The 27,056-nt window shown below is 53.7% G+C and overlaps 1 protein-coding gene across 1 annotated transcript; it reads left to right on the top strand.

The window, feature by feature from the left end:
* The first annotated feature begins 90 nt into the window (after positions 1-90).
* FADS6 (fatty acid desaturase 6) lies at positions 91-26,805 on the top strand. Its single transcript, XM_041726850.1, has 7 exons — positions 91-116; positions 12,304-12,821; positions 13,279-13,445; positions 22,493-22,673; positions 23,257-23,444; positions 24,435-24,614; positions 25,234-26,805. The coding sequence occupies exons 1-7, from the start codon at positions 91-93 to the stop codon at positions 25,381-25,383; spliced, it is 1,410 nt and encodes a 469-aa protein (XP_041582784.1). The 3' UTR covers positions 25,384-26,805.
* The last annotated feature ends 251 nt before the right edge of the window (positions 26,806-27,056 follow it).

Below are 27,056 nucleotides of genomic sequence, written 5' to 3'. Positions count from 1 at the left end.
TATGAGTTGCCCAAGGTCACAGAGCTGTCAGGTGGACAAACCAGGCCACAGAGACGAATTCCCGTGGTATTGAAGCCTGCATGCCTAACCATGGCGTATCGGCTGCCCAAGCACTTGTACCCTTCGGTGGGGGTTGTCTTTGGTCTTGGGTCCCCTTGACCTGGGGTTGCCTCGTCCTGGGCAGATGTCTGACTCAGCCCGGCTTGGGGGCGGGGGGCATGCTGGCGACTTCGGTGACCCAAGCACCTGGGCTGACCCACCTGCCTGGAGGAGCTGGGCTGAGAGAGGGCAGGTTGGTTTGTGGAGCCACAGGGCAAGATACTGGGGGGCTGTTTGGGAGGGCAAAAGCCAGCCGAGATGGGGGAGCAAGCCCACAGAAGCATTTTATCGTGACTGGAGAGTGTGCCTCTCTCCCCGTCTCGGTCTCTGCCCCGTCTGTCTGTAATACTGGGGCTCCTGCTCAGTCTCCCCCCTCCTCTTTCTGATGCCTCATCTCTCTAGACCTCAGACTCCTTTGCCATTGGTCACGTCATAAGAAATATGTATTTGGTAACTGCCCCCAGTTCCAGACTTCCCAAGGCTCCCGAGTCCCTTAGGGGTTCCTGGGTGATAGGAGTGTCTTCTGTTCAAACGAGGCGACTCTGGGTGGGCTCCCGGACAGCTTCAGTGTGGGGACTGGTCACCACGGCTAGCACCTTGGAGGTTTCAGTGCTCCCCATCCTTTGGGGAGGGGAGGGAGGCTGCAGATTGGGCCAATGATCGATCATGCCTTCACAATGAAGCCTCCATGAGCACCCCTCCTCTACAGGGTGCAGAGAGCTTCTGAGGTGATGATGCATCCATGTTCTGAGAAGGCGGTGCCCCCCGACTCCACGGGGACAGAAGCTCCTGCACCCAGGACCCTTCTGGACCTGGTGTATCTCCTCATCTGGCTGCTCATCATAATACGCTTTATAAGTAAAGTCCTTTTCTCAGCTCTGCGAGCTGTTCCAGCAAACTATTGAGGCTGAGGCAGTGGGTTCTGGGAACCCCCCAATTTTTAGCCAGGTTGGACAGACATGCAGGTAGCCTGGGGATCGGGGAGGTCAGAAGTGAGCTTGTGTTTGTGGGACCGAGCCCAGGGACCTGTGGGGTCTGACACCAGCCCCGTCGTCAGCTTCAGAACTGAATGAAGTTCCAGGACGGCTGGTGTCCGGAGTTGGAGAATTGGCTGTGGGTGTGGGGGAACCCCCACCTGGCATGGGCAGTGGTGTGAGGAGAGGAAGAGCTTGCCGTCAGCATCTTTCTCCCCATGTGTCTTCCCATGAGACAGGCTCCCTGTCCCTCTCCCTACCTCGGTCCACCGGTCCTGTCTTGGGTGAACCGGATCCCTGTAGCCCCAGAGGAGGTAGCCCCTCCTCTGGTCACCCCGCACCGAGGGGATTGTGGTGCAGGCCCGCGGGCCCCCAGCAGGCTTGCAGCACCGCTCTCTGACCCAGGTCTCCCCTCCCAACCATAGTCCGAGAGTCATAGCAACACTTGGGGCGCCCCAAGCATTTCCAGGGTGTTACTCGCATGGTCTCGGGCGCCGTTGTTATTCCTGGTTTTCAAATGAGGACACCAAGGCACAGAGATGTTTGTAAAACGTACCCAAGCTCACGCTGCTGGAGGTGGTAGGGCTAGGGCTCAAACCCAGACAGGCTGGCTCCCAGCGGTGCCATGTCTCGTCATGATGGTGAGCATTTATTGAGCACCTGCTGTATGTCAGCACTTTACATCTGTGGTTTCTGAGGATTCACACGACTCATCTAATAATTACAGGGGGTCAGTTAATCCATTTGACAGAGGAGAACACCAAGACTCGAGAACACTAGGTTGTTGCTTGGGTCATACAGCCTGTGAGAGCACACACAGGGCCTGACTCCTTGTCAGTCTGACTCTGCACAGCTGCACCGGCCCAGCTGCTCCCGGGTTTCTATAGCTGAATGACCAAGTCTGATGGAGTCTGAGGCAGGGAAACTTCTGGCAAGTCCATTCAGAACCACCAATTTGGTCTTTAGAGAAAGACCCTTGGGGCATGCCAGTGTGGTGAGACCTGGAAATCCTTTAAAGTTGTAAATCCCAGTTTTACCCTCTCTCACTCTGGCTTCCTTATTCCATGGGCTCAGGGGGGTCCGCATGGGCAAACATTCTGTGGGACCCTCTCCCCACTCTGGATATATACCTTTCCGGGGAGTTGATCCTGAACAGTAGTTGGGGGGGAGGCCTCCTGGGGGGGAGGGGCTTTCTCTGGGAGGAGAGGGGGCCTGACCCTCACCATCTCTGACCCTGGAGGCTCCCCCTTCCCCACAGTCATAGCTCACAGCACCGTCATAGCACTGTCCTTCAAGTGGCAAGGGCAGGAAGGCATTCTTTCCTAGCCCCATTTTACAGATGGGGAGACTGAGGCTCAGGGCAGATGACCTGCTAGGAAGTGCCTAAAACTGAGGTATCGATTCTGGTGAGTTTGCACGGCCGCTCGCTGCCAGCTGCCTTCTCAGAGCATAAGTCTTGGACTTACGCATACGGGGCACAGCAAACTCTTGTGAACTGTCTCACTGCCCTGCCTCACAGGTAAGGAAACCAGGACTCAGGTAGGTTAGGTCATTTCTCCAAGCCGCAGAGTGCACAAGTGTCAGGGCTATGGGATTCAAACCCCCAAACTCTGGCTCCTTGTACCCTATTCACTGAGCCACCTCCCCAGGTTCTCACTTGACACAAGGGTGGCTCAGGGACTCCCCACGTCAGAACAGGGGCTCAGCTGGCAGGACTTGGGGAGTGGGATATGGGACAGGTGGGACTTGCTGCGTCCACCCCCCTCCACTCCTGTCCACCGCCCTCCTGCTCAGCCTCTAGATTTGCTGCTGACTGCTCTCGGCTGCGTGTGCATATGCACCTGCGGGTGTGTGTAATGTGGGTGACGACACTGACATGGATCTGTGCAAGCATGGGGTGAGTGTACTGGACCCAGAGCTTTCCTGGAAGGTTGTGTTTATTTGTGAGCTGAGCACGCTTGTGTGTCTCTGTGGTCTTGCTCACTGATCTTTGCTTCAGGGCCTCCAGGTTTCCCAGAAGAAGGGTGTGTGCACGTGCGTGTGCATACACACTCACAGAGGGTTCCATGATTTTGTCTACAGTCTATTTTTAGACTCCTTCTCCTATCTATTATTTTTAGGGCCCAGCTCCTTTAGACTGGAAGGTCGAAGCTCCAGCCACCCACACCACCTCTCCTCGCCCCACCCCTTGCCCTGAATTGAGGGTTCCCACAAAGCTTTCTTCAAACTCTCTCTGGGTGACTGGTTTGTTGGGTGTCAGAACCTCAGGGAATGGAGGCAGTAGGGGAAGAAGGACCAGTGATCCAGAAGGAAGGGGATCAAGCGAGTACAGATCTACCTTTTGGGTCAGCCAGGTTACAGAGGGACCTGGGTGGACGGCTTCCCCTGGGCCAGAGTGTCCAGTTGGGGCACACAGCTCCACCACCTGCTGGGAAGGCTAGTTTGTCTTTCCAAGTTCCGGTTTCCTTCTGTGAGTGGAGATAATTAAACCCCACATAGTAGGCCAGTTGGGATGATAAATTATGTTAAGCGCTTAGCTCAGGTCTTGACACCCCGTAGGTGGATGACCAAGCCCAGGGGCCTGGTAGACAGGAGTCTGGGGGTGGGGAGGGTTCAGGGGGCAGCAGTAAGGCCTGGGCATCCCTGAACTAGAGGTGGGAACCCACCTGTTGGGCTGTCCTAAACTCCCCTTCCAGGGTCCCCACACCTCCCACACAGTGTGGTCAGTATTGCAGAGCAGAAGTGGGGTGAGGCATCGGGCCCCTGAACACCAGCCCTCCTCTGCAAACACGGGCGTGTGCACACACACGTGCGCATACACGGAAAACAAGGCGAGGAGAATGAAACAGAGGGAGTGAGCATGGTTGGGCCCTTTGTCCCGCTGGAAATAGAAACTATTTATTAGCATCATTATTGATACCAATATATGTTAGATTTAAATCATACTAATATGCACCATAACGATAATGCTATAAGTACGGTAGCCCAAGGAATTGCTTAGTGATGAGCCCTGCCCTGTGGTGGTCCGCTGATATTCATGGAACAGAAATGATCCTATTACTCTCTCCAGCAACCCAGTCAGTTAGGTAGTGTCACCCTCATCCACTCCAAGTCACTTTGTCAGAAACCTGAGGCTCAGAGAGGTCAAGCAACTCCCCTAAGGTCACACAGCAAGAATGAGACCGTGGTGTGTCTGAGTCCAGAGCCCCACGCTAGACGCTGTTCTCGGTTGTCTCCACACTGTGCAAGAATCGTGGCCCTCACTCCCTTTCCAGCCCTGGCACTGGCCCCACCAGGTCCAACACACACCTTCAGGCTAATCTACACCCCAGAGTCGCTCACACACACTGGACTGTGGTGCTGAACGGACGCAGCGGGAGGGACCGAGTGACCCTTGGAAAGCCTCACTGGTCAGGAGTCTGGGTTGCTAACAGCTCCAGCCTTGGATTTTCAAGGACCTAGATTGCCCTGGAATTTGGACAGGTGGCCTGGGCCACCTATCCTCGGTGTCCTTTCCTGCCAGGTGGGGACAGGCTGACAGCCTCAGAGCCTCAGCAGCATCTCTACCAGCTCAAGGCCGGCCCCCTTTCCCTTACCTGTTTCAGTCCCTGACCTGCCCCTCTGGCCCATCACCAACCTGGCTTCGTCCCTGCAGAGCAGCTGGCAGCCTAGAAGGTGGGATGTACACGGCAGGCAGCTGTGGCGGGCCAGGGCTAGGGTCCTTGGAGGCGAGGCCGACGCTGAGGTGGCCCGTCGATGTGGTCCTGCCCTGCTGGAGCCAGGGGAGCTTGGGATGCCAGTCCCACTCTCAGTCGATCAAGATCTGAGCCATGGCCAGGCCACTTCTCCCCCAGAGCGCTCGGCCCCACCCCGGTGAATAATGCCGCTTGCCTTCTGGAGCCAGACCTCACTGGGCTTTGATGGTTTGGGGCGGGGGGTAGCATGAATGGGTGGGAGGCAAGGAAGGCTTACAGGCTTGGCCACCCAGGCGTGGAGCCTAGAAATGGTTACACTGCTGGCAGGAGGTGTCTTTCTAATCCATCCCACGTCCCCCAGCTCCCAGTACCAGCCTTCCATTTCTCCTAACCTATCCCTGACTCTCATGATTCCCTTCCAGGGCCTGGGGCTGGGGCAAGGCTCCTCCCCACCCCACCCCAACCACAACGATAATTAACCCCAATGAACCCCAGCAAATAAAGATGTGGATTGCAGATGGGAGGAATCATAGCTGCCCCAGGGTGGGGAACTCCATAGGTCCCAGGGAGGCCAAGCCCAGCATCATCTAACACCATCCCTTCACACACACACCCCATTTTTGCCTGAGTTGGTTCACAGGCATCCCATCCGTTGGGGCCTGGGAGGAGGGCTCACCTGTCTCAAGTTTGGACCAGTGTCTTCTTCATCATCTAATTAAAAAAAAAAAAAAAAGCTTTTATCTCTTCCTTCCATTCTCCTGAGCCTGTTTTCTTAATCTTTCCATTCATCCAATCTATTCATTTATTCAACCAATGTTTACTGAGCACCTACTATGTCCCACACAAAGTGTAAGGCCCCAGGGAATGGGTGTTGTCCGAAGAACAGGAAGGCCCCGTGTCCCCGCCAAGCCCCATCCCCTTCTCTTCAGGCAGCCTGTTTTGACTCACACTGGCCTGTCCATCAGCTGGTAAACAAGGCGCTGTGCTGGGCAGGATGGGTGCGTGAGTGTGTTGGGTGGCAGGGGGGTTGTTACGGAGGAAGCTCAGGGAAACATAGGAAGGTGTGCATGGGGTCTGTGCCCTCAGGACGCCTACTGTTTATATGACCCCCTCTCCCTGGGCACGGGAAGGCTGTGAGCCCAAGTCTGCCTGTGGTGAGGTTGGGGCTGCATGTCCCGATTCTGGCCAGTGGGATGCGGATGGAAGTGACGTGTACCACTTCCAGATCTGGAACTCAAACTGTCTTTTCATGTTTTCTCTTCCACCCCCACTCATCCCAGACATCGTTATGGCCCATATTGGAGGCAGAGGCATCACCGGATAGAAGAAGCCTGAACCCCCGAGTCACCACTCAGAGCAAGGCCAGCGGACCCATATTGGACTGTGATGTGAGCAAGAAATAAATCTGTGTTGTATTCACCGCTGAGATGCTTGGGGCTGTTTGTTACAGCAGCTGGTGCCACTTATCTTGACTCATGCAGGCGGATGACACAGACCCGGGAACATGCTGAATCCTACGATTAGCTCACAGTGCGCGAGAGGGATCACTGGCAGGCAGTGTGTGACAAGCGGTGTCTAACGCTAGCTGGCAGATGATGAGGTCAGGGCAAGGGACAGACACCGGAGTGGGAGCGCCTGGCAAACAGTAGGTGCTCAATAAAATTGGTGCCATGTGTGAAATACACGGGAACATGGGAGCTTTGTAGGGGTGGCTGAAGTCACCAGCACCCCGGAGGATGGGTGGGGTTTAGATGGGGTGCGGGAGTAGAAACAATCACCCTGGGAACGAAGGCAGATGTAGGAAGGAACAACAGCTTCCCAGAGGTCAGGGAGCAGCTACTCTGGCCCCAAGCAGACGAGTAGTCAGAGGTGGAACTAGAGCTTGGAGGTGCTCAAAGGCCATGCTGAGCAATTGAGACCTCAGGCTGTGGGCCATTGATCTCCGAAGTGGGGTGCGCACAACTGTTGGGGTACACAAAGAAAATGTTAAAATGCCCATTGATCTTTACCTCACTTTTTCAAATGCCTGTGTTTTGCATCCATGAAGATACTAAGCTCAGAGAGGTTGAGTAACTCACCCAAAGCCACACAGTTAATAAGCAAGTCCAACTCCAAAGCTGTCGCTCTTCACATATGCTGGGTCTTATGCAGAAGGGTGAGGGTTTGGGTGGGGGCAGAGGCAGGTCTAGGAGAGGCCGGCTGGGAGGAGAAGACAGGCCCCAGCCCCGGCTGCAGCCTTGGCAGCAGGACAGCGGCCCACTGTGGGCAGAGGTCAAGGAACCTGCCCGGGCCTGCTCGCTGGGCCCTGGGGCCCTGTCATGAGAAGCCACGCAGCGAGCCTCAAAGGTGCAGACCTGGCCGGCCAGTCACAGTTCTTTCTCACTCCCGTGAGCAGGATCCTGGAAGCAGGGAGAGGTGGGATGTGGGGCCGAGAGGTCAGGATGGGCTGATAGGGAGGAAGGAATGGGGAAAGAGTCTGGGAGATCAGGTGCTTTTCCCACCCTACAAGCTCAGCTGCCATCGCCCATGGCCAAAGGAATGGAGGTGCCACCCCAACTTGCTGTCCCCACACTTCACTGTTGCTCCACTTATGGGTGACGTCTGCCTTCCAATTCTCACCTCTAAAAAAAACCAAAACCAAAACAAAAAAACACTTTACCAATCAGAAAAATAAAGCAAGTGTTTTAATTAAGATGGAATATACATACAGAAAAATTCACACATAATAGCAATATAGCATGATGGACTTTTATAAAGGGTTACCAACCCCCAGATCAAGAAACAAAACATTTACCAGCCCCCCCAAACCCTTATGTGTCCCCTTCTGGTTACTACCCCCATCAGTAACAGCCATCCTAAGCCTGTTTTTGAATTTTATATGAATGGAACTAACTTTCTTTCTTCTTCTTTCTTTCTTTCTTTCTTTCTTTCTTTCTTTCTTTCTTTCTTTCTTTCTTTCTTTTCTTTCTTTCTTTCTTCTTTCTTTCTTTTTCTTTTTTTCTCTTTCTTTCTCTTTCTTTCTTTCTTTCTTTCTTTCCTCCCTCCCTCCTTTCTTTCTTCTTTCTTTCTTTCTTTCTTTCTTTCTTTCCTCCCTCCCTCCTTTCTTTCTTCTTTCTTTCTTTCTTTCTTTCTTTCTTTCTTTCTTTCTTTCTTTTCTTTCTTTCTTTCTTTCTTTCTTTCTCTTTCTTTCTTTCTTTCTTTCTTTCTTTCTTTCTTTCTTTTCTTTCTTTCTTTCTTTCTTTCTTTCTTTCTTTCTTTCTTTCTTTCTTTCTTTCTTTCTTTCTTTCTTTCTTTCTTTCTTTCTTTCTTTCTTTCTTTCTTTCTTTCTTTCTTGGAATTTATTTATTCATGAGAGACACAGAGAGAGAGAGGCATAGACACAGGCAGAGGGAGAAGCAGGCTCCCTGCAGGGAGCCCGATGAGGGACTTGATCCCGGGACTCCAGGATCATGCCCTGAGCTGAAGGCAGATAGATGCTCAACCATGGAGCCCCCCAGGTGCCCTTAATATGAATGGAACCAAGTGGAGTCTGTCCTCTGTTGCGTCTGGTTTAGGTTGTTCAACATTAGGTTCGGGCTGTATAATACACCCCGGCATGCACGTTCCACATTTCATTTATCATTGTAGCATTGGGGGATATTTGAGTTGTCCCCAGGGTTTGCCTATTTTGAGTACACTGGCTATGGATCTTTCTTTGCATTTCTGTTGAGTGTATGCCTCGGGCATGCCCGTGTTCAGCTCTAATCAGGCTCTTTCCATTTAAAAAGAGAATCTGGGGCACCTGGGCGGCTCAGTGGCTGAGCGTCTGCCTTTGGCTCAGGTCGTGATCCCGGGTCCCGGAATCAAGTCCTGAATCAGGCTTCCTACAGGGAGTCTGCTTCTCTCTCTGCCTGTGTCTCTGCTTCCCTCTGTGTGTCTCTCATGAATAAATAAATAAAATCCTTTTTTAAAAGATGAAAAAAAAAAGAGAGCATCTGCTTCCTATCTTGTTCTCACTTTAGTCAACTCTACTGAGGTATAATTAACCATAATAAAATACACCCACTCTGAGTGTGCAGGTCGATGACTGTAGACCAACATACACACCTGTGTGAACATGACCCCAGGAAGATACAGAACATCGCTATTCTTCCAGACAGTTTCCTTGGGTCCCTTTGCAATTACTGTCCCCCACTCACTCCTCCCTGGGCAACTACTGATTTGATTTCTATCGCCGTATATTAGTTCTACTATCCTTAACCTTCCTATAAATGGAATCATACAGTAGGTTCTGGTCTGTGGATGGCTTCTTTCCCTCAGCATTCTGTCTGCAGGGCTGCGTCAGCTTATCCACACTGTTCGTCCGTCCGCACTGTTGCCTGCACCAGCTGCTCTTTTATATTATGGGTGTTTGGAGGTACCCGTGTGTCCGTCCATTCTCCCGTTGATGGACATTCGTGTTATTTCCAATGTGGCTATGATGAACAACGCTGTTTTGATCATCGAGATACACATTTTTAAAAAAAGTTTTATTTATTTATTCATGAGATACACACAGGAAGAGGCAGAGACACAGGCAGAGAGAGAAGCAGGCCTCATGCAGGAAGCCCGATGTGGGACTTGATCCTGGGACTTCAGGATCACACCCTGGGCCAAAGGCAGATGCTCAACCACTGAGCCACCCAGGCGTTCCTGAGATACACATTTTTATGGGGACACATGTTTTTATTTCTGTTGGTTGAAGATCTGGGAGCTGCCTTGCTGGGTCATAGGATAAGTGTATATTTAACCTTAACAGGAAACTGCCAAACTGTTTTCCAGAGGGGTTGTATCGCCTCGTACCCTTGTCAGCCCGAATGAGAGGTCAGTTGCTCCACACCCTCTCGCCAATGTTTAGTGGTGCCTGGCGATTGGCATTTAGGAAATAGCAGGTCTGAAATAGCATTTCCCTAAAGACTGATGATGTGGAGCATCTTTTCATGGGCCCACAGGCCATCTGTACATTTCCTTCAGTGAACTGTTTATCTCAGTCTTCCAGATTTTGACTTACCCCTCTTCCATCCTACAACACCCCTCCCTTGCCATCTACATCGTCAGTACCCTCCTGTTTTAGGGTGCTGAAACAGTCTCCAAATTAGTCTCGTGCACTCCAGTGGGCTACTCCGCTATGCCTGTGACCCTTCCTGAACACATTATGCGAGTCACTCCCTTGCTCTAGAAGCTGCTATGGCTCCCTGGGCCTCCAGGAGCAAGCCCCCACCTCTCTGTCTGCCATTCTCTGTACCCCAGCACCTGGCTCCGCCCCTAACAATCTCCTAACCCTCTCCATGTCTTGAAGACCCAGAATGCCTTGTTCTCTTCCTTCTCAGCCAGGTTTAAATCTGCCTCTCTCCAGGGAGACTGCCAGCCAGCCCGCCCCACCATGGGAGTTCCTGGCTCCTGGAGATCCTCTAATGCACATTTTGCCTCTGCTCCTGTTTGACACTCAGCATTTGCTTCCTTTTTTTTTTTTTTTTTAAGAAATTATTTATTCGTGAGAGAGAGAGAGAGAGAGAGAGAGAGAGGCAGAGACAGAGAGAGAAGCCAGCTTCCTGCAAGGAGCCTGATGCGGGACTTGATCCTGGACCCTGGGATCACAACTCCAGCAGAAGGCAGGTGCTCAACCACTGAGCCACCCAGGCATCCTTTCAGCATTTGTTTCATAACGTCACTTAGATATCCAGGGGGAAGTGAGGGTATTCTTGGTACTTTCTTCCTACCTTGGTAGGAAGTTTCCTAGTTTATATGATAAAAGCCATGGAATTCCACCTTTATATAATTGTATTATCATATTGCATATTAATATCAAATATGCTTTTAAAAATTGTACATGTCTGGGATCCCTGGGTGACTCAGCAGTTAAGTGCCCGCCTTCGGCCCAGGGTGTGATCCTGGAGACCCAGGATCGAATCCCACATCGGGCTCCTTGCATGGAGGCTGCTTCTCCCTCTGCTTCTCTCTCTCCCTGTATCTCTCATGAATAAATAAATAAAATCTTTTTTTTTTTTTTTTTTAAATTTTTTTTTTTTTTAATTTTTTATTTATTTATGATAGTCACAGAGAGAGAGAGAGAGCAGAGACACAGGCGGAGGGAGAAGCAGGCTCCATGCCCCGGGAGCCTGATGTGGGATTCGATCCCGAGTCTCCAGGATCGCGCCCTGGGCCAAAGGCAGGCGCCAAACCGCTGCGCCACCCAGGGATCCCTAAATAAAATCTTTTTAAAAAATAAATAAATAAAAAATAAAAATTGTACATGTCCCCGCCTTGAAAATTCTAGTATATCTGGGGAGAGGGCACCTCCCCCTTCTCAGTCTTAAGAATCTGATATAAACAAAAGATAACTGAATTTGGAGGAGACACCCTGGATTTGAGTTCTAGTTCTGCCATTTAGTAAATTTGGGCTGGGTGTTGGGCAGATCAGTTCATCTCTCTGGGCCTCTGTGAATCAGACGGGAAAGATACCATCCTTGCGGGGTTGTGAGGAAACACAAAACCTAATAAGGATACAGAAGCCGGGGCATCTGGGTGGCTCAGTGGTTGAGCATCTGCCTATGGCTTAGATTGTGATCCCAGGGTCCTGGGATTGAGTCCTGCATCGGGCTCCCTACAGGGAGCCTGCTTCTCCCTCTGCCTGTGTCTCTGCCTCTCTCTGTATCTCTCATGAATAAATAAATTTTAAAAATCTTAAAAAAAAAAAAAGGAGACAGAAGCCAATGATGAAGCTATGAGGATCCAGACTTGTCCGTGTGTGTGTGTGTGTGTGTGTGTGTGTGTGTGTGTGTGTGTGGTAAGAACCGGTCTGTTAGATTGTAAGCCCCTTAGAACACTGACCTGGTAAAGAAATCTTACCCTTTTCTACGGAATCGGAGGGATAAGCTCATAAGAATTCGTGAAGGAAGATGCCATGGTAGACACCAGGAGTCATTCATTAGTGTCCCTAGCCTCCTCACAGGGCTCTCCTCTGTCCCCTCTTCCTCCTGCTTTTCTTCCTCCTTCCCAAAGATCTCTGAAATGCTGCTGCCCTCATCATGCTGGACCTCATTTTGAAAGGGGGGTTTAGTATGGAACCAGGGAGAATGTAAACAAAAAAAAAGAAAAGGGAGAACAGATCCCCAGATGCTGAGAAGGGAGTCAGCAGAGCCCAGGGGCTTGTGAGGGGAGGACCTCCAGCAGCTCCGGGTGGGGCTGCCCTGGGGGGAAGGGACTGGAGCAGGCGCTGCTCCCAGGGCAGGGGGGTGGCTGCTGTTTGCCATGCCCCTGGGTGCCCCTGAGCAAGTGGAACTGCAGAGGGATCCACCCGGAATGATGACCCCTGGGTGTGTTTTCTCTATAGTTATGCCTTTCTCTATGGTGATTCCTTTTAGAGTTTCTCACTCCAAAAATCACTGGGCTGGAGGGCCGATTCTCCACGGGTCACTACTGTTAAAGTCGAGGACCAGAGGGCCCCCGCGCATCTGCCAAGTGCTACCAAGACACAGGCACAGGCTGGAGGAGTAAGAGGCTACGGCCGACGCCAGGCGCTGCGGGGACCCGGAGACCGCGGGGAAGGTGTCTGAGGTCAGGCGGTCAGATGGCCCTGGAGTGGCTCTCCATGGGGTCTCGGCGCCGGTTCTCGCCCCGGGGGGCCTCCCCGCCGCGCGCATCCGCCCGGCTCCTCCTCCTCGGGACGTGCCCTGTGCCCCAGGGGGCCAGGCCGGGTCGCCGACGCGCGCAGCAGGAGGCGCTCGGGTGCCCGGCGCGCACCGTGACACCGAGGGCGGGTGTCCCCAGCCGGCGCGTGACTCCGCCCCCGCCCGCCCCTGCTCGCGCCGTGCGCCTCGCGGGGCGCCGCACGCCGTCCCCGACTCCTCCTGGGTCGCCTCGGCGGAGCCCATGGAGCCGGCTCGGGGCGCCCCCCGGGGGGACGGCGGGGGCGAGGCGCTGCTGGCGGAGCTGGAGGCGCTGGTCCGCGACGTGGAGAGGGCGAGCTCGTGGTGGGAGCGCCACGGCGTGGACTGCGCCATCCTCGCGCTCAGCCTCCTCTCCCTGCCGGCCGGTGAGGGGCACGGGACGGGGCGACAGGGGGCCGGGCTGCGGCTGCGGACGGTGGCGAGGGAGATGGGGACCCCTGGGGACCGCGGCCTGGGGGAGATGTGGTACTGCGGGGACCCCAGGAAGGACGGTTCGCCCCAAGTCCGAAAGTCTAGTTGCAGTGTCCTGCCCTAGGTCCCCAGAATGGGGCGCTGGAGGGGGAAGGCCTGGTGGCTTGAGGGGGAGGGAGGATTTGAGAGGGATGAGAGGGACTGGAGGAGGGGAGGATGTTCCACGGGGGCACGCCAGGGATGGAGCTTCCCCTGGACCTCCCCTGATGGGCACCTGCCTCGCTGCTGCCTCTGGCAGCCCCCAGGGCTTCAGCCCGCTTTGGGGCCAGGGTGTTTGGGCCCAAATCTCCAAGAGCTGGAGGAAAAGCCTGTCTCCCCGCCCCCCATCCCCATTCTCCTTCCTCCATACAGGGTTCTTATGCCTGCGCTCCGAGAATGTCGTGGTCCTTGGGCTGGGCATCACCCTCCTGGGTGTGTGCCACTACACACTCACTGTCAAGGGCAGCCACCTGGCCACTCACGGTGCGCTCACAGAGTCTAAACGCTGGAACAAGATTTGGGAGCTTTTCTTCGTGGAGGTGAGCCTGGCTGGGGTGAGGGTGACTACGGGTACTGTGTTGGCAATCTCATTGCTCTTTCTTTTTTCTTTCTTCTTTCTTTCTTTCTTTCTTTCTTTCTTTCTTTCTTTCTTTCTTTCTTTCTTTCTTTCTTCTTTCTTTCTCTCTTTCTTCTTTTGCAATCTCATTGTTCCATGGAAACATGTAGGTGTGCACAGCTGTGTGTGCCTATGTGGACAGGCCACTGCAGCTGTTGGTATGTGTATCTAAGTGTGCAGCACGCTCTACAGTCATGTGTGTGTGCATGTGTGCATAGCCCTAAGCCCTTGAGAGGGGGCTTCACTGGTGGGTAGAGAGCTGCGTGAGGAATGTATTCGAGTCCACTTATGGCAGTGCACCTGGCCTGGGCACCCCTGTTTCTCCTGGGGGCACCTACTTGCCTCTTTGTAGCACTGGTGGTGATAGAACTTCCTCCTCTTAGCAGGACACCTGCCCTGGCTACCACCTTTGGGGCCTTCTGGTTTCACAGGAAAATGTGAACCCCGGCCAGTAAAGAGAGAGAGGACAGGGGCCTAGAGTGTCCCAACTCCAGAACATGCCCCTCTGATGCTTGATGATGGCCAAGCCATCCTGAGGAATGCCCTCCTCTCCTGACCTAAGCCTCCCCTGACTTCCTTCGACTCCCTCCTGATTCTGCCTCACTCTTCTCACCTGCGGGCAAAGCCAGAGGTTTCTGGCCAGATCGTCCTTCTCTCTGGGCTGGTGTCAGGCCTTTCAGGTTCCTCTGTGGAACCTACCCCCTTCCACTCCCCCCTTCCAGGTAGACCTTTGCCTGGCCACCCAGATCTCTTAGGAACAAATATGAAAGCTGGCCCCAAGCAGTGCTTTTCTGCCACTGGTTACCATGACCAATTAACGCAGTTATTAACTTGATGTAGCTTTATGAAGGTTTCTATACCTAAACACGCATGCGCAGACACATAGATGACATTTTATAGTTATACATCTCTTACTTAGTGCTCTCCATCTTCCCTCTCTACCCTTCCCCTCCTCTCCCACCTGTGCACATTTCTTTTTTAAGATTTTATTTATTCATGAGAGACCCACAGAGAGAGACAGACACAGGCAGAGGGAGAAGCAGGCTCCCCGTGGGGAGCCTGATTAGGAACTCGATCCCAGGACCCCGGGATAATGAGCTGATCCAAAGGCAGATGCTGAACCACTGAGCCACCCAGGTGTCCCCCTGCTCACGTTTCTAAAGTGCTAAGAACAAGAGGAACCTACAGGTTTCTGATCCTCAGGGTCCATTTCAAGCTATTTCCCTTTCCAGGGATCCCTGGGAATTGGTGCTAGCCAGACTCTGAGGCCTGGAGCTGGGGTCAGATGCCCCCTTGTTTGTAATCATGGGCAGGGGAGAAGCGGGGAACACAGCAGTTAGGATTAGCTCTGTGTGAACTTTTCAAAGCTGTCCTGAGTGCCAGGTGCCCTGGGGGCACCTAAGGATGAGTGAGTGCTATGGATTTTAGACTCTTACAAAACAGGGAATTTGTACAGAGGTCAAATTTCACTGTGCAGCTGAATGACCTGGAGGCCCAGGCTTGTTGGAAGAGAGCGCCCTGGCCACCCTATGTACCAGGTTCCCCAGGTGAATCTGATACCCACCAAAGTCTGAGAATGCCCTGGCTTCGGTTCTGGGGAACAAGGCAGCTATGGTGGATGCCGAGAGAAGGCAGGGAGCTGAGGACACCTCTACTGAGAAGCTTCCCCAGCTTCCCCAGGTTCCTCGCTGAAGAGCGGCAGGGAATCACAGTGTCTAGTAGACAGGCCCCCAGGGCCTGGCCTCACCTTTGTTTTTTTGGATGTTCAGCTCGTAGCACCAGGTCGAGCTCCTGGTAGGTGTTTTGTCAGTAGTTATTATGATGACTCTGCAGGTGATGTGGGGGAAAGGTCCAGGAAAAAGCCAGTGAGCAGAGGGTCCTGTCTAGAGGCCCGTGAGCCCCCTGTGGTGGAGGAGGCGTGGTTCTCCCCTCCGTGTCCTGACTGCTGCTGGACACGTCACAAGTGGTTTGGTTCTGGCTATGCCCCTGCCGGGGGTCTCCCCATACCCCTGGCCTTAGTGGGCCAAGTGGAATATTCGGGCAGGATGCTGGTCTTGGCAGCCAGGCAGGGCCCAGCGTCGGGGCACAACCTTTGAAGTCACATGCCCAGCCCTGCTGGTCGCCTGACCTTGGGCAAGTTACTTAATTCAGCGTTGGCTTCCTCATCTAATAACATCACTGGCCTGACAGAGCCAGTGCGAGGATTAAATGCAACCTCGGAGATCTGGATTTAGGGTATTCGCCTGACTCTTGGCTGCTCCCCAAGTGTTGGCGCTGCTCCTTTTTTCTGGAGGGAGCATGCGGTCAGCTGCAAGGAGAGGGTTAGCAGTTTCGCTGTTCTTGTCTGTTAGTGTTGTTTGTGTTTTTAATTTTTTTTTATATTTGTGTGTGTGTGTTTTTTAAAGATTATTTATTTATTTATTTATTTATTTATTTATTTATTTATTTGAGACACAGAGAGAGAGAGGCAGAGACACAGGCAGAGGGAGAAGCAGGCTCCATGTAGGGAGCCTGACATGGGACTCGATCCTGGGACTCTAGGATCATGCCTTGGGCTAAAGGCAGGCGCTAAATCGCTGAGCCACCCAGGGATCCCCCTGTTGTTTGTGTTTGACAGAAAGGTTCATGCATTTTGCCGAGCTGGACAGATCTGAGTGTGTGAGTGTGTGAGTGTGTGTGTGCACATCTGCTGCCCACCACCTGTTCTCTGTGAGGATGTGTTCTCGCTGCCCGGGACACTCCTGGACCCCCGACTCCCCACTTCTGCTGTGTCGTGTAGTCTTCTCTCTTTGATCCTCCTCTCATTGGCCACCTGTGCTCCACCCCAGCCTTCATCCTCAAGAACTTTATTACAAGTTACATGTGTGTAAGTGTCCTTACTATAGAATGATCTAGTTTTCTGGTCTGTAGCCCAGGGCGTCAGTGAGTGTCTTTGGTGTCCCCATGCACCTGGGTTTGGCCAGGTTTGTCTCCAGGTCCGCTGGCTTGAGCTGCAGGGTGGGATAGGGGCCTGGTCCTCTCTGCCCACTGGGATCTGGGGGGAGGGGCAGGCAGGAGGGACAGCGCAGTGACACTCCAGTTGTGGCTGTTTCTTGAGGTATCCCCAGTCATACACCCAACCCGCACTAGAGTGAGCTTCCCATTTCTGGTCTACATGAGAACATTCTGTTCCTCCTGCTGGTGAGCCTCTGAGCCTCCCCCCAGTCCAGTGATGGTCCTGGCTTTCCCTCCAAGAGCACCTGCCCCCTCTGTCCTAGGTTATGTGATGAGACCACAGGAGGGTGGGGGCAGGATGGGGTGGGCAGGGCAGTCCTTGGTTTTAATCCCACAGCTTGAGAAGGATCAACGCCCCCTTCCCCCGCAACGAATCCGAGGGCTTTATGGACTTCTCTGTATTTCACTCACAGTCAAGATGCTTCCTTAGTAGGGACACCTGGGTGGCTCAGTGGTTGAGCATCTGCCTTCGGCTCAGGTCTTGATCCCGTGATCTTGGGATCCCGTGGTCCTGGGATCGAGTTCGGGGTCTGGCTTCCTGCAGGGAGCCTGCTTCTCCTTCTGCCTACGTCTCTGCCTCTCTGTGTCTTTCATGAATAAATAAATAAAATCTTTTTTTAAAAGATTTTATTTATATATTCATAGAGACAGAGAGAGAGGCAGAGACACAGGCAGAGGGAGAAGCAGGCATCATACAGAGAGCCTGATGTGGGACTCGATTCAGGGTCTCCAGGATCACGCCCTGGGCTGCAGGCGGCGCTAAACCACTGCGCCACCGGGGCTGCCCATAAATAAATCTTAAAGAAAAAAAAAAAGTTGCTTCCTGAGTGGGAGAGAACAAGTCGATCCAGTACTAAGCTCTTTAGTGTGTCTCAACCTCAAACCTTCCTTCTAAAAGTTGGCTTTGTGCTGCAGGGGTGGGGTCACAGCTGATCCAAGGAAACTGGGCGGGGGGGGGGGGGGGGGGGGGGGGGTGGGGGGGGTGGGGGGGGCTGGCTCTGCCCTGAGGGAAGGGGTGTCACACAGGGGAATGTCATCACCTTTGCTGGAGTCCCATGTAGAGCTCAGAAGCCCCAGCCTGGGCCCGATTCTCAAGTTCAGTGTGGCCATTACCTTCTGGGCTGTCTCTCTAACAGCCACCCGACTGTGGCTCTCTGTCCCCACCCGAATCCTGTGGGGCATCGGTCTGAGTATGCCCGACTGTGATTTTTAATTTTTTTAATTTTAAAAATTTATTCAGAGGGCAAGACTAGATCTGTAGTACAAAATATACTTTTGTGAACAAACAGACTTTAGTTTTGAAATAATTATAGATTCACAGGACGTGGCAAAAATATGGCAGAGAGGTCCAGGGTACCCTTCACCCACCTTTCCCCATTAGTTACATTTATATCCTTTTTTTAAAAATATGTTACTTGGGGGATCTCTGGGTGGCTCAGCGGTTTGGTGCCTGCCTTCGGCCCAGGGCATGATCCTGGGGGCCCAGGATCAGCTCCTGAATTGGGCTCCCTGCATGGAGCCTGCTTCTCCCTCTGCCTGTGTCTCTGCCTCTCTCTCTCTCTCTGTGTCTCTCATGAATAAATAAATAACATCTTTTTAAAAAAAGGATGTTATTTATTTATTTTAGAGGGAGGGAGTGTGTGTGTGTGTGAGTAGGGGGAGGAGCAGAGGGAGAGAGATGAGCAGACTCTGCACTGAGCATGGGGCCCGATGTGGGGCTTGATCCCAACCACCCAGGTGCCCCTTTTTATATAACATTTATATTTATTACAAGTTACATGTGTATGAGTCTCCTTCAATAGCCAGACCAGGAAATTGACATTGGACTGTGTGTGTGTGTGTGTGTGTATCTCTGCCATTTTACCATGTTCAGATTTGGAAAATGGACTTTCAAGTAGCCCCCACCCCACTGTCCTCAGCTTTGGTGTAGCTTCCTCAAAGATAAGCCCAAGGACTCTGGGAAGAGGGTCTCGTGGCAATCCCTACTCCCGTTGGTCTGTAAGGCCCGATTCCTGGTGGCAGGGACCGTGGTGGCCTTGCATATGGCCCTCGGAGGCAGAGGACCCTGGAGCAGGGCCAGGGAGTCCATGTGTGGATGGCAGCCCAAGTGTGAGGACTGCAGCCTTGAGGGAGGAGCTTGGGGAGGAGAGGGCAAACTCCCCATGAGCACGATAGTGGCTCCCCAGCAGGGCGAGGACACCCTGGGGGATCCGGGGCTGGGACAGCGTCAGTCCAGGCTGAGTGGCAATGGGCCAGCAGTGTTGTCCACATCACTGAGCTGCTCCTCCCTGACAAGTCCTCCACTGGGTGCTGGGGTCACAACAATGACCCAGACCCGCTTCTAGTTCCCCAAGGGCTCATAGTCAGGTGGGGAAACAGATACACATGAATGACATGGAAATAATAAAATTCCCGATTATATCATCAGACACTTACTGGGTGCTTACTGTGTACTTTATGCAAATTGTTGCATTTAGTAGTGATGCCTCCCTGTGAGTGGAAGCTGTGATTACACTCACTTCATAGATAAGGAAACACTGGTCTGAGAGGTTAAGTCACTTGGCCAAGGCTGCTCACCCTTAAAATGTGTAGCCAGGGATCAGGGCAGGTGGAATGTGACAGGGGCATCAACCAGGTGGTGTGTAGGGTGTGAACACAGAGAGAGCACAGAAAGCACAGGGAGCACATGGCAGGGATAGGACCAGTATCTCCAGATATCTTTGGCTGTTGTGACTGGTATGTGTGTATGTGTGTGTGTGTGTGCGTGCGTGCATGTTACTGGCACCTAGTGGGTAGAGCCCAGGGGTGCATCTGGGATATACTCTACAAGAATTGGTTGCTTATCTGAAATTTGAATTCACCTGCAGGTCCTATACTTTATCTGACAAACCTATTGCTGAGGCCCGGGGAGCCCCAGAGGTCCCCACCACCCTGAAGCCAACATGAAGGGGCTGCTCAGCTCCTCGGAATCAGTGAGAGAGGGCCTGGAGGGAGCCCGGGGCCTGTCCTGCCTCAGGGCAGCTGGTCCGGGACAGCAAGGCACCTTTCCGTCCCATCTGGTCCATGCTTGTTTGCCCCCTGCCCCTGTGCCCACCTTGCAGTGATCCCACCATGCCCTAAACCCTAAGCTGGAAACCTGGTCATAGCCCTTAATCCCTCTTGCTCCTCCCAGATCTGTCCCTCTTGCCTGTCCCATCCCCATTCCTTTTCCAACAGCCTGCAGCCATCACCTGTCTTGTCCTGCCCCTCCCCTCCCAATCCAATAGAATGACCTGTTTACATCCCAACTTTGCATCATAATTTTATTATCATGGGTTTTAATACTGCCAGGTCATTGTTCGTTTAAAAAAATAAAAGGGCAGCCCGGGTGGCTCAGCGGTTTAGAGCCACTGCCTTCAGCCCAGGGCATGATCCTGGAGACCCGGGATCGAGTCCCACTTTGGGCTCCTTGCATGGAGCCTGCTTCTCTCTCTCTCACTCACTTTTTCTCTCTCTCTGTGTTTCTCATGAATAAAAAAAAAAAAAAAATCTTTAAAAAATTAAAAAATAATATTCAAGGACATGGGGATCCCTGGGTGGCTTAGCGGTTTGGTGCCTGCCTTTGGCCCAGGGCGTGATCCTGGAGTCCTGGGATTGAGTCCCACATCGGGCTGCTTGCATGGAGCCTGCTTCTCCCTCTGCCTGTGTCTCTGCCTTTCTCTCTCTCTGTGTCTCTCATGAATAAATGAATAAAATCTTTAAAAAAATATTCGAGGACACGTAAGAGATCAAGGACCTCCCAGGAGGAAAGCGGGGACCTGGGGCCTCACTGAGGTAGGAAGAGCTGTAACTGCATAGTTTTTGAATTCTGAATTATATAAATGTATTACCTATTTGAAGGGTCAGTTTTTTCAAACCACCGCCTTAGCTGTTAACTATCTTTGGCCCTTGGCAGAGGTCTGAGGGTGCTTCCGAGTGCAGACAGCCAAGTGAAGGAATAGGTGAACGAGGAGATACTTGGGGTCCCTGACGCTGAGTGGAGGGAAGTGTCAAGAGGACGTGCCCTGGTGCCTGCCCCGTGCACACTCTGGCCACTTGCAGTGCCTGAGTGCTGCTAAGAGACCGGGGCCCTTAATTAATTTTTCCTGAGGGGCACAGAGCATAGCCACAGGAAGAAGCGACACCTACCCTAGGGCGCCCGGCTGGCTCTGTTGATGGAGCGGCTGCCTTCGGCTCAGGTCATGATCTCAGGGTCCTGGGATCCAGCGCTGCATCTGCATTGGGCTCCCTGCTCAGTGGGGAGTCTGCTTCTCCCTCTCCTCTTCCTCCCTGCTCGTGCTTTCTCTCTCTTAAATAAGCAAATAAAATCTAAAAATATATATGGTTTCTTAAAAAAAAAAAAAAAAAGCTGCTTCTTCCAAGTTCCATGGGGTAGAACTTGAGATTCCAAATACACGCTCGCAGGCCTTGGCCAGAGGCAGGCTGGCCTCCGAGGACGGCCCAGCGGCCCCCAGCTGCAGCCCCTAGCACCAGGGGCTGGAAGCCTCTGCCTGGAACTGGAACCAACCACGGGGCCCCAGTGGGCACGTGCTCTGGAGACCCGAAGGCCTGGAAGAGATGTCAAAACAGGTGACAAAAGCAGCGAGCGCAACCCATCCCTGGGCAGGTTACCTCCCTGGAGCAGAGCCCTCGTCCTGCCTCCCGGGCCGGGCCGGGCTGTGCCCATTGGGCAGGTCTGTCTGCGGTACAGCTTCCTCGGAGCGTCCCTGCTGTGCCCCTCGGTGTCCTTGGCTGGAGCTTCCGGTTACATCTTCCTGCCGGTTACATCTTCCTGCCGTTTTAGTCCAAGTTTCTGCAGATGGAGCGTGAAGACAATGTCTTTCCTGATTTGTCTTCTCCTGGCTTTGCCTCTGCTGCCTGGATCCAGAGCCCGGGGACCCGCTGCCTTGCAGTTGGTGGCTCGTCTCAGGGGTCTGTCTGATGGCTTGTCTTGGGTGGATTCTGGGTTCAAATCCTACCTCTGCCACCTTCCTCCCTGGGTGACCTGGGGTGGTCACGTGGCCTCTCTCTGTCTTGGTTTCTGCTTCTATCAAGGGTGGATCATAAGGCCGCTGACCCGCTGGGCTTGGAAGATGAACACATGACACGTGTGAGGTGCAGGACACAGCACTCGGTGAAGGCTGTTCTGCTGTCTTCACGAGGCTCACAGTGATCCCAACTGGGAAACTCTTGGTGTTCTTCTGGAAACAGGCAGGCGGCCTCTTCGACAAAATTAGCAAAATCTTCTGGCCTGATTAAAATATAGGAGGAGGCCGACATCTGCATTTTAATTTGCATGTATCTGCATAAGAAACACCTTAGTGCTGCTTTTGCATTTGGAACAACTGCCCTCCTCCGAGTCCAGAACTGCTGTCCTGCTGCGGCTCCTAGGCCGTTTGTAAGAATCCCATGAGGACGAGGACGAGGGCTCAGACCAGAGGAGTCGGCCCTGGGGAGCAGTTCACACTCAGCCCCCACCGGGGCACCTGGTCCTGGTCGCCACCCTCACAGATAGGTCACTCCTGCACCCCTCCCCACACTGCCAGGGGCTCAGAATGCAAAGCAGTGCTCTGAAGATACAGAGGTTTCCAAGAGAAACAGGCACAAAATAATTGCAATAGGGTGCCAAGAGCTTTACCCCCCTGACAGCCCCCTTCAGGCCTGCAGGCTTGCCCGGGTGGTCAGTGACAGAGTGGCAACTGGGGCTTCCCAGTTGCTTCCCACCTCCAAACACTTAGCATCGCCACACTGAGTGGGTGCAGCTCTTTTGACTGGCTGCCACCCTGTGGTCATGGATACCTGCGAGCTGATGGTGTGGGTAGCTGGGGGGTGTGAGGCAGGGAGGCCCCGGAAATGCAGCTTCTGGGGATGGTGGGTGTTCTCGGGGCTCGCAAAGGTCCTGCTTTGCTTGACTGTGCCCGACATGGACTCCGGTGCCCTCTCTGGCCCCTCCTCCAGGTATGCTCTGCCTTCAGTGCAGAGTACGCCAAGTATGGACATGTCAAGATGCACCACGGTTACACCAACGTGTTGGGCCTGGGGGACTCAAGCACGTGGAGGTTGCCTTGCCTCAACCGCTATGTGTACATGTTCCTGGCTCCTCTCTTGATCCCCATCATAACCCCACTGGTGGCTGTGGGTGAGTATGCCAGGGCTGTGCCCTGGCACGACCTGCTTCCCCGCTTTCCTTACTTCCCCTCCTGGCTTCCCGGAGGCCTGAGACAGCCATGCAGGGTGGAAGGGCCCTGGACCCAGGGCCACGTCTGGCTCTGCCACTTACTTACTGGCTGATGACCATCAGCAGGTAATTTAACCACTCTGACTCAGGTTCTCACCTGGTCCTCAAGGGTGGTGTGAGAGCACTGTGAGGTCATGCATATAAAAACACTTCGCACATGCCTCAGGTTACACTGCATGTTAATATCATGGGAGCGATAGCGTACGGCGGAAGGAGGGGCGGGAGGGCAGCACACCTGGGTCCCAGCCCTGGGTCCCTGCCACTTACTAGCAGAGTGGCCTTGGTCAAGTTGCTTAATACTCTGCTTCCATATCCAGAAAATGGGTGGATGTACTTTTCGGGACTGTGTGGATGCACTCTTGGCCCTAGTTAGCTCACTAGTTAGCAGCACTGGGGCCACAGGGAGCCGGCTTGTGTCGGAGCAGCACCTTGCCCTCCCCGACCCCGACCCCGGCACTACTCTATGTCTTGCTCCCTCTGGCAGAGCGGCTGAGGAAGGTGGAGCTCAGGTCGGCTGCGCGGTCGCTGGGCCTGATTTCCCTGGGCCTCTATGCTCACTACTGGGTGCTCCTGAACGTGTCTGGCTTCAGGAGCCCTGGCTCCGCCCTGCTCTGCATGCTCACCACCAGATCCCTGCTGGCCCACCCTTACCTCCACGTGAACATCTTCCAGGTGAGCCGCCCCCCCCCCCCCCCCCCCCCCCCCCCGCCCCACTCTCCACCTACTCAGTGTTCTAGGGAGAGAAGAGGGGCATTCATTCCTCCACTTTCCACCCCAAACTCTCTGTGGGTTATCAGGTAAAGAATTTAGTTCTCTTCAACACTGGCTACCATTTACATGTGAATGGCGGATGGAAGATTTAAGAAACTTCTATGCCTTTGGCACTTGATTAGGTGCTGTGGAGGGATAAGTGATTAAGAAGGACCCCATTTCCTGCCCTCGGGGCACTTACTGTGATAAGCCCAAGTGACATGAGCTGTGGGCCATCACAGAGGCCCCAGTGCAGGCCACGAGGCTGGAGGAGCCTGCGACAGGAGGTCTCCATGGGGGGCCAGGGGCTCAGCACTCAGATCCAGGGTCATTTCCATAGGGATGTGACCCTGCTCCCTGGACATGAAGCCAATGATGACTTCATCTCAAAGTGCACCGCTGCTGGAGTCATCCTGCCACCTGCCTGTCCTGCTAGTGCAGATGCTTCCATTCACTTCCAAACCCCTTAGGGGAGGCATTTATCCATACTTGTTGAATGAAAAACTGCACGAGGGTGCACAAACTTGATCTTGAGCCCTGAGCAGGATTGTGACTGGTGCAAAGAAACCAGGGAAGGGTCTCTCCAGGACGAGACAAAGGCATAGTGGCATGAGAGCAAGCAGTGGGAAGTAGTGGGCATGTCAGTACCATGAGGTCCAAGGGGCATCCAGGCCAAGCCCCTCATTTGTACGGATGGAGACAGAGGCCCAGAGATGGGTGAGACTGAGTTCAGAGCACAGGCGGAAGAGTCCCAGCCTCCTCTCGCCTCTCCGGGTCCTGCCAGAGTGGGAGTGAGGGAGGCAGAAGGACCCACTGGGTCCCCAAGTGGTAGGTGAGGATGTCCAGGGCAGGGTGGGGAGGTACAGGGCTGCCCAGCCCAGCCCTAGGGTGTGACCCCCGTGTCTGTCACAGCACATTGGGCTGCCCATGTTCTCCCGGGACAAGAAACCCCCCCGGATTCACATGATGAGCCTGGGTGTGCTGAACTTGCCACGGCTGCCTGTGCTGGACTGGGCCTTTGGCCACTCCATCATCAGCTGCCACGTGGAACATCACTTCTTCCCCCGGCTCTCTGACAATATGTGCCTGAAGGTAAGTGGGGGTTGGGCTGGATGAACCGACTATCCGAGGGCAGAGGGGGGTGACCCTCAGGGTCCACCTGAACCCTGGGCCCCCTGGCTGGCCTGGCCTGAAGTACCCTGGAAGGTCAGCCCTGTGCACAAGCAGCAGTGTGCGTTTCTGATCAGAGACGTGTGGGTTTCTTACTCCCACGGTGACTCTGGACAAGTTAACTGAATGTCGAGGGGCTGCAGCTTCCTCATCTGGAAGATGAGAGTAAGCAGTGCTTGCTGGCAGGCTTTAAGGATAAAAGGAGATGGACCTGAAATGCTGGGTACACAGTAGGTGCTTGGTCAAAGGGAGCCCCAGTTTTTTTGTTTTTTTTTTTGAGCCCCAGTTTTTATTCCCTGTGCCAAGGAGGACTGTCATGGAGTTGGGCACCCTGGGTGCAGGGATGTGGATGAGAAGCCCCCGACCCCTTTTCCTTGCCTGCTGGGAGGGGAGAGGCAGGAATCCCACCTACCCCTGCTGCCCCTCAGCTCCTCCAGAACATCATGGAACCAGGAGACAGGCGCTGGGGCTGAGAGGAGGAAGGGCTCCCCATGGGGAGGGGGTCTTGGCTCAGTGGCCTCTCTTGCCCATCTCCTGGCAGGTGAAGCCCGTGGTGTCCCAGTACCTCCATAAGAAACAGCTGCCGTACAACGAGGACTCTTACCTGGCTCGCTTCAGGCTGTTTCTCAGTCGTTATGAGGAGTTCATGGTACAGACCCCGCCCATCACCGAGCTGGTGGGACTGCAGTGAGGGGTGGGCAGCACAGTCACCCTGCACCCCCTCCCTGGCCCAACCTTAGCCCTCTTGCTTCTGCTGGCCTTCCCTCCGTCCAGGAGGGCTTGGGCCCTTCCCCACTGCAGTGGCTGCTAAGGAGCCCTCTCCCTGGGGAGCATAGGGAGAGGCTACTTTTGGCAGACTTTCCTGGTTTCTCAGCCAGAGAAGCCTCTGCAAGGCACAGGCTCAGCAACTCCCGAGACCTGCACCATCAGTGAAATCCAAGTGTATGTGTTTTGTGGGGAGAGCATTCCAGGGGAACTAAGGGCATAAATAAGAGTGTAAATAGTTTTGAGCTTGACCTTGGCTAGCTTGAGAAAAAATCTGCTTTGTTCCATGATGTTTAGAAGGGGTGGACCCAAAAGAACTATCAATTGCAAAGAGAAAAATTACTGAGAAGGTAGTCAAGGCTGGAGGGGGTGATGGGCATAGGGTCTAGAGGACAGGCGGCCTTTGAGGGGAGACGGCGGAGGACAGGGTGCAGATACAAGGATTTGGAATCAGGAGCAGGGCTTGCCTGTGAACAGGCGCCTGCAGCCTGAGAGGGAGGCAGGGATACAGAGAATCACAGATGCCAGCCAGAGGAAGAAGGCAGCGTGCTAAGACACCACTGAGAGTCAGCCCAAAGTGGGCAGCCTGGAGAGAGGGCTGGGGGCCACCCTAACTTGTGGCTGGATGAGAGGGCGCAAGGAAGGGCCCAGCTGGAGGCAGAGGGAGGGACAGAAGAGGCCAGGCCTATGACAGGAGCCAGAGCAGTTAGTCCAAAGCACAGTTTCTTATGTTGGCAGTATTGACATTATGGCCAGATGGTTCCTTGTCACTGGGCCCTATCCTGGGTATCCTAGGATGTTTAGCAGCATCCCTGGCTTTTACCCACAGGGATGCCAGGAACCCAAGTTGTGACAATCAAAAATGTCTCCAGACGTTGCCAACTAACTGTCTCCTAGGGGGCAAAATCATCTCTGGTTGCAAACGTGCAAGTTGTGTTTTAGCACACAACTGCCTTGTTTTTCAGTGAAGCCCTGGGCAGGGTGGAGGGCATGTTGGCTCTGATGCTGGGGAGGCTAAATGCAGCCATTGGGATGGGCAGAGGGGTTAGACAGCAGGCCACGCCGTCCTGTCAGCCTGGTCCTGGTGGAGAACCCATCTCTGGCCCCCAGATCCATTCCCTACCCTACTGTTTCTCCACTCTGCCTTCCTCTACCAAAGACCACAGCTGCTTCTGTGCGGTGCCCTTTCCCACAGCTCTCACTACTTTTGAAACTGCTTCCTCCTTTTGTTCCTTCGGGCCCTGGGTGGAAATGGCCTCCAGCCGTTGCTAGCCAGGGGGGCTTCACCATCCACTGGATCCTGCCCACACCTCTGTAAGAAGTTCCTTCATTAAACTCTTTTCAGTCAGCCCTTTTGAGTGTGCCATCTGTTTCTTGCTGGGAGGCTGATAGAGCAGAGTTCTGGATCCAAGCAGCCCTCTTGGAACAGGAAAGGGTTGGCAGCCTCCCCAGCCGGCTGCTTTGCTGCTTTGCTATACGTTACTGCTGCTCTTTTGAAATGCATTAACAGCTCAGAAGTGGCCCTCGGGTCTGGGAATGTGATTAATCAAACTGCTAATTCTCCAAATGACAAAATGCAATGTCAGAAAAGGTCCCATT

The sequence above is a fragment of the Vulpes lagopus genome, chromosome 12 (genome assembly GCF_018345385.1).
Source record: "Vulpes lagopus strain Blue_001 chromosome 12, ASM1834538v1, whole genome shotgun sequence".
NCBI classification, from domain to species: domain Eukaryota; kingdom Metazoa; phylum Chordata; class Mammalia; order Carnivora; family Canidae; genus Vulpes; species Vulpes lagopus.
This window is presented reverse-complemented; position numbering and strand designations above follow the sequence as displayed.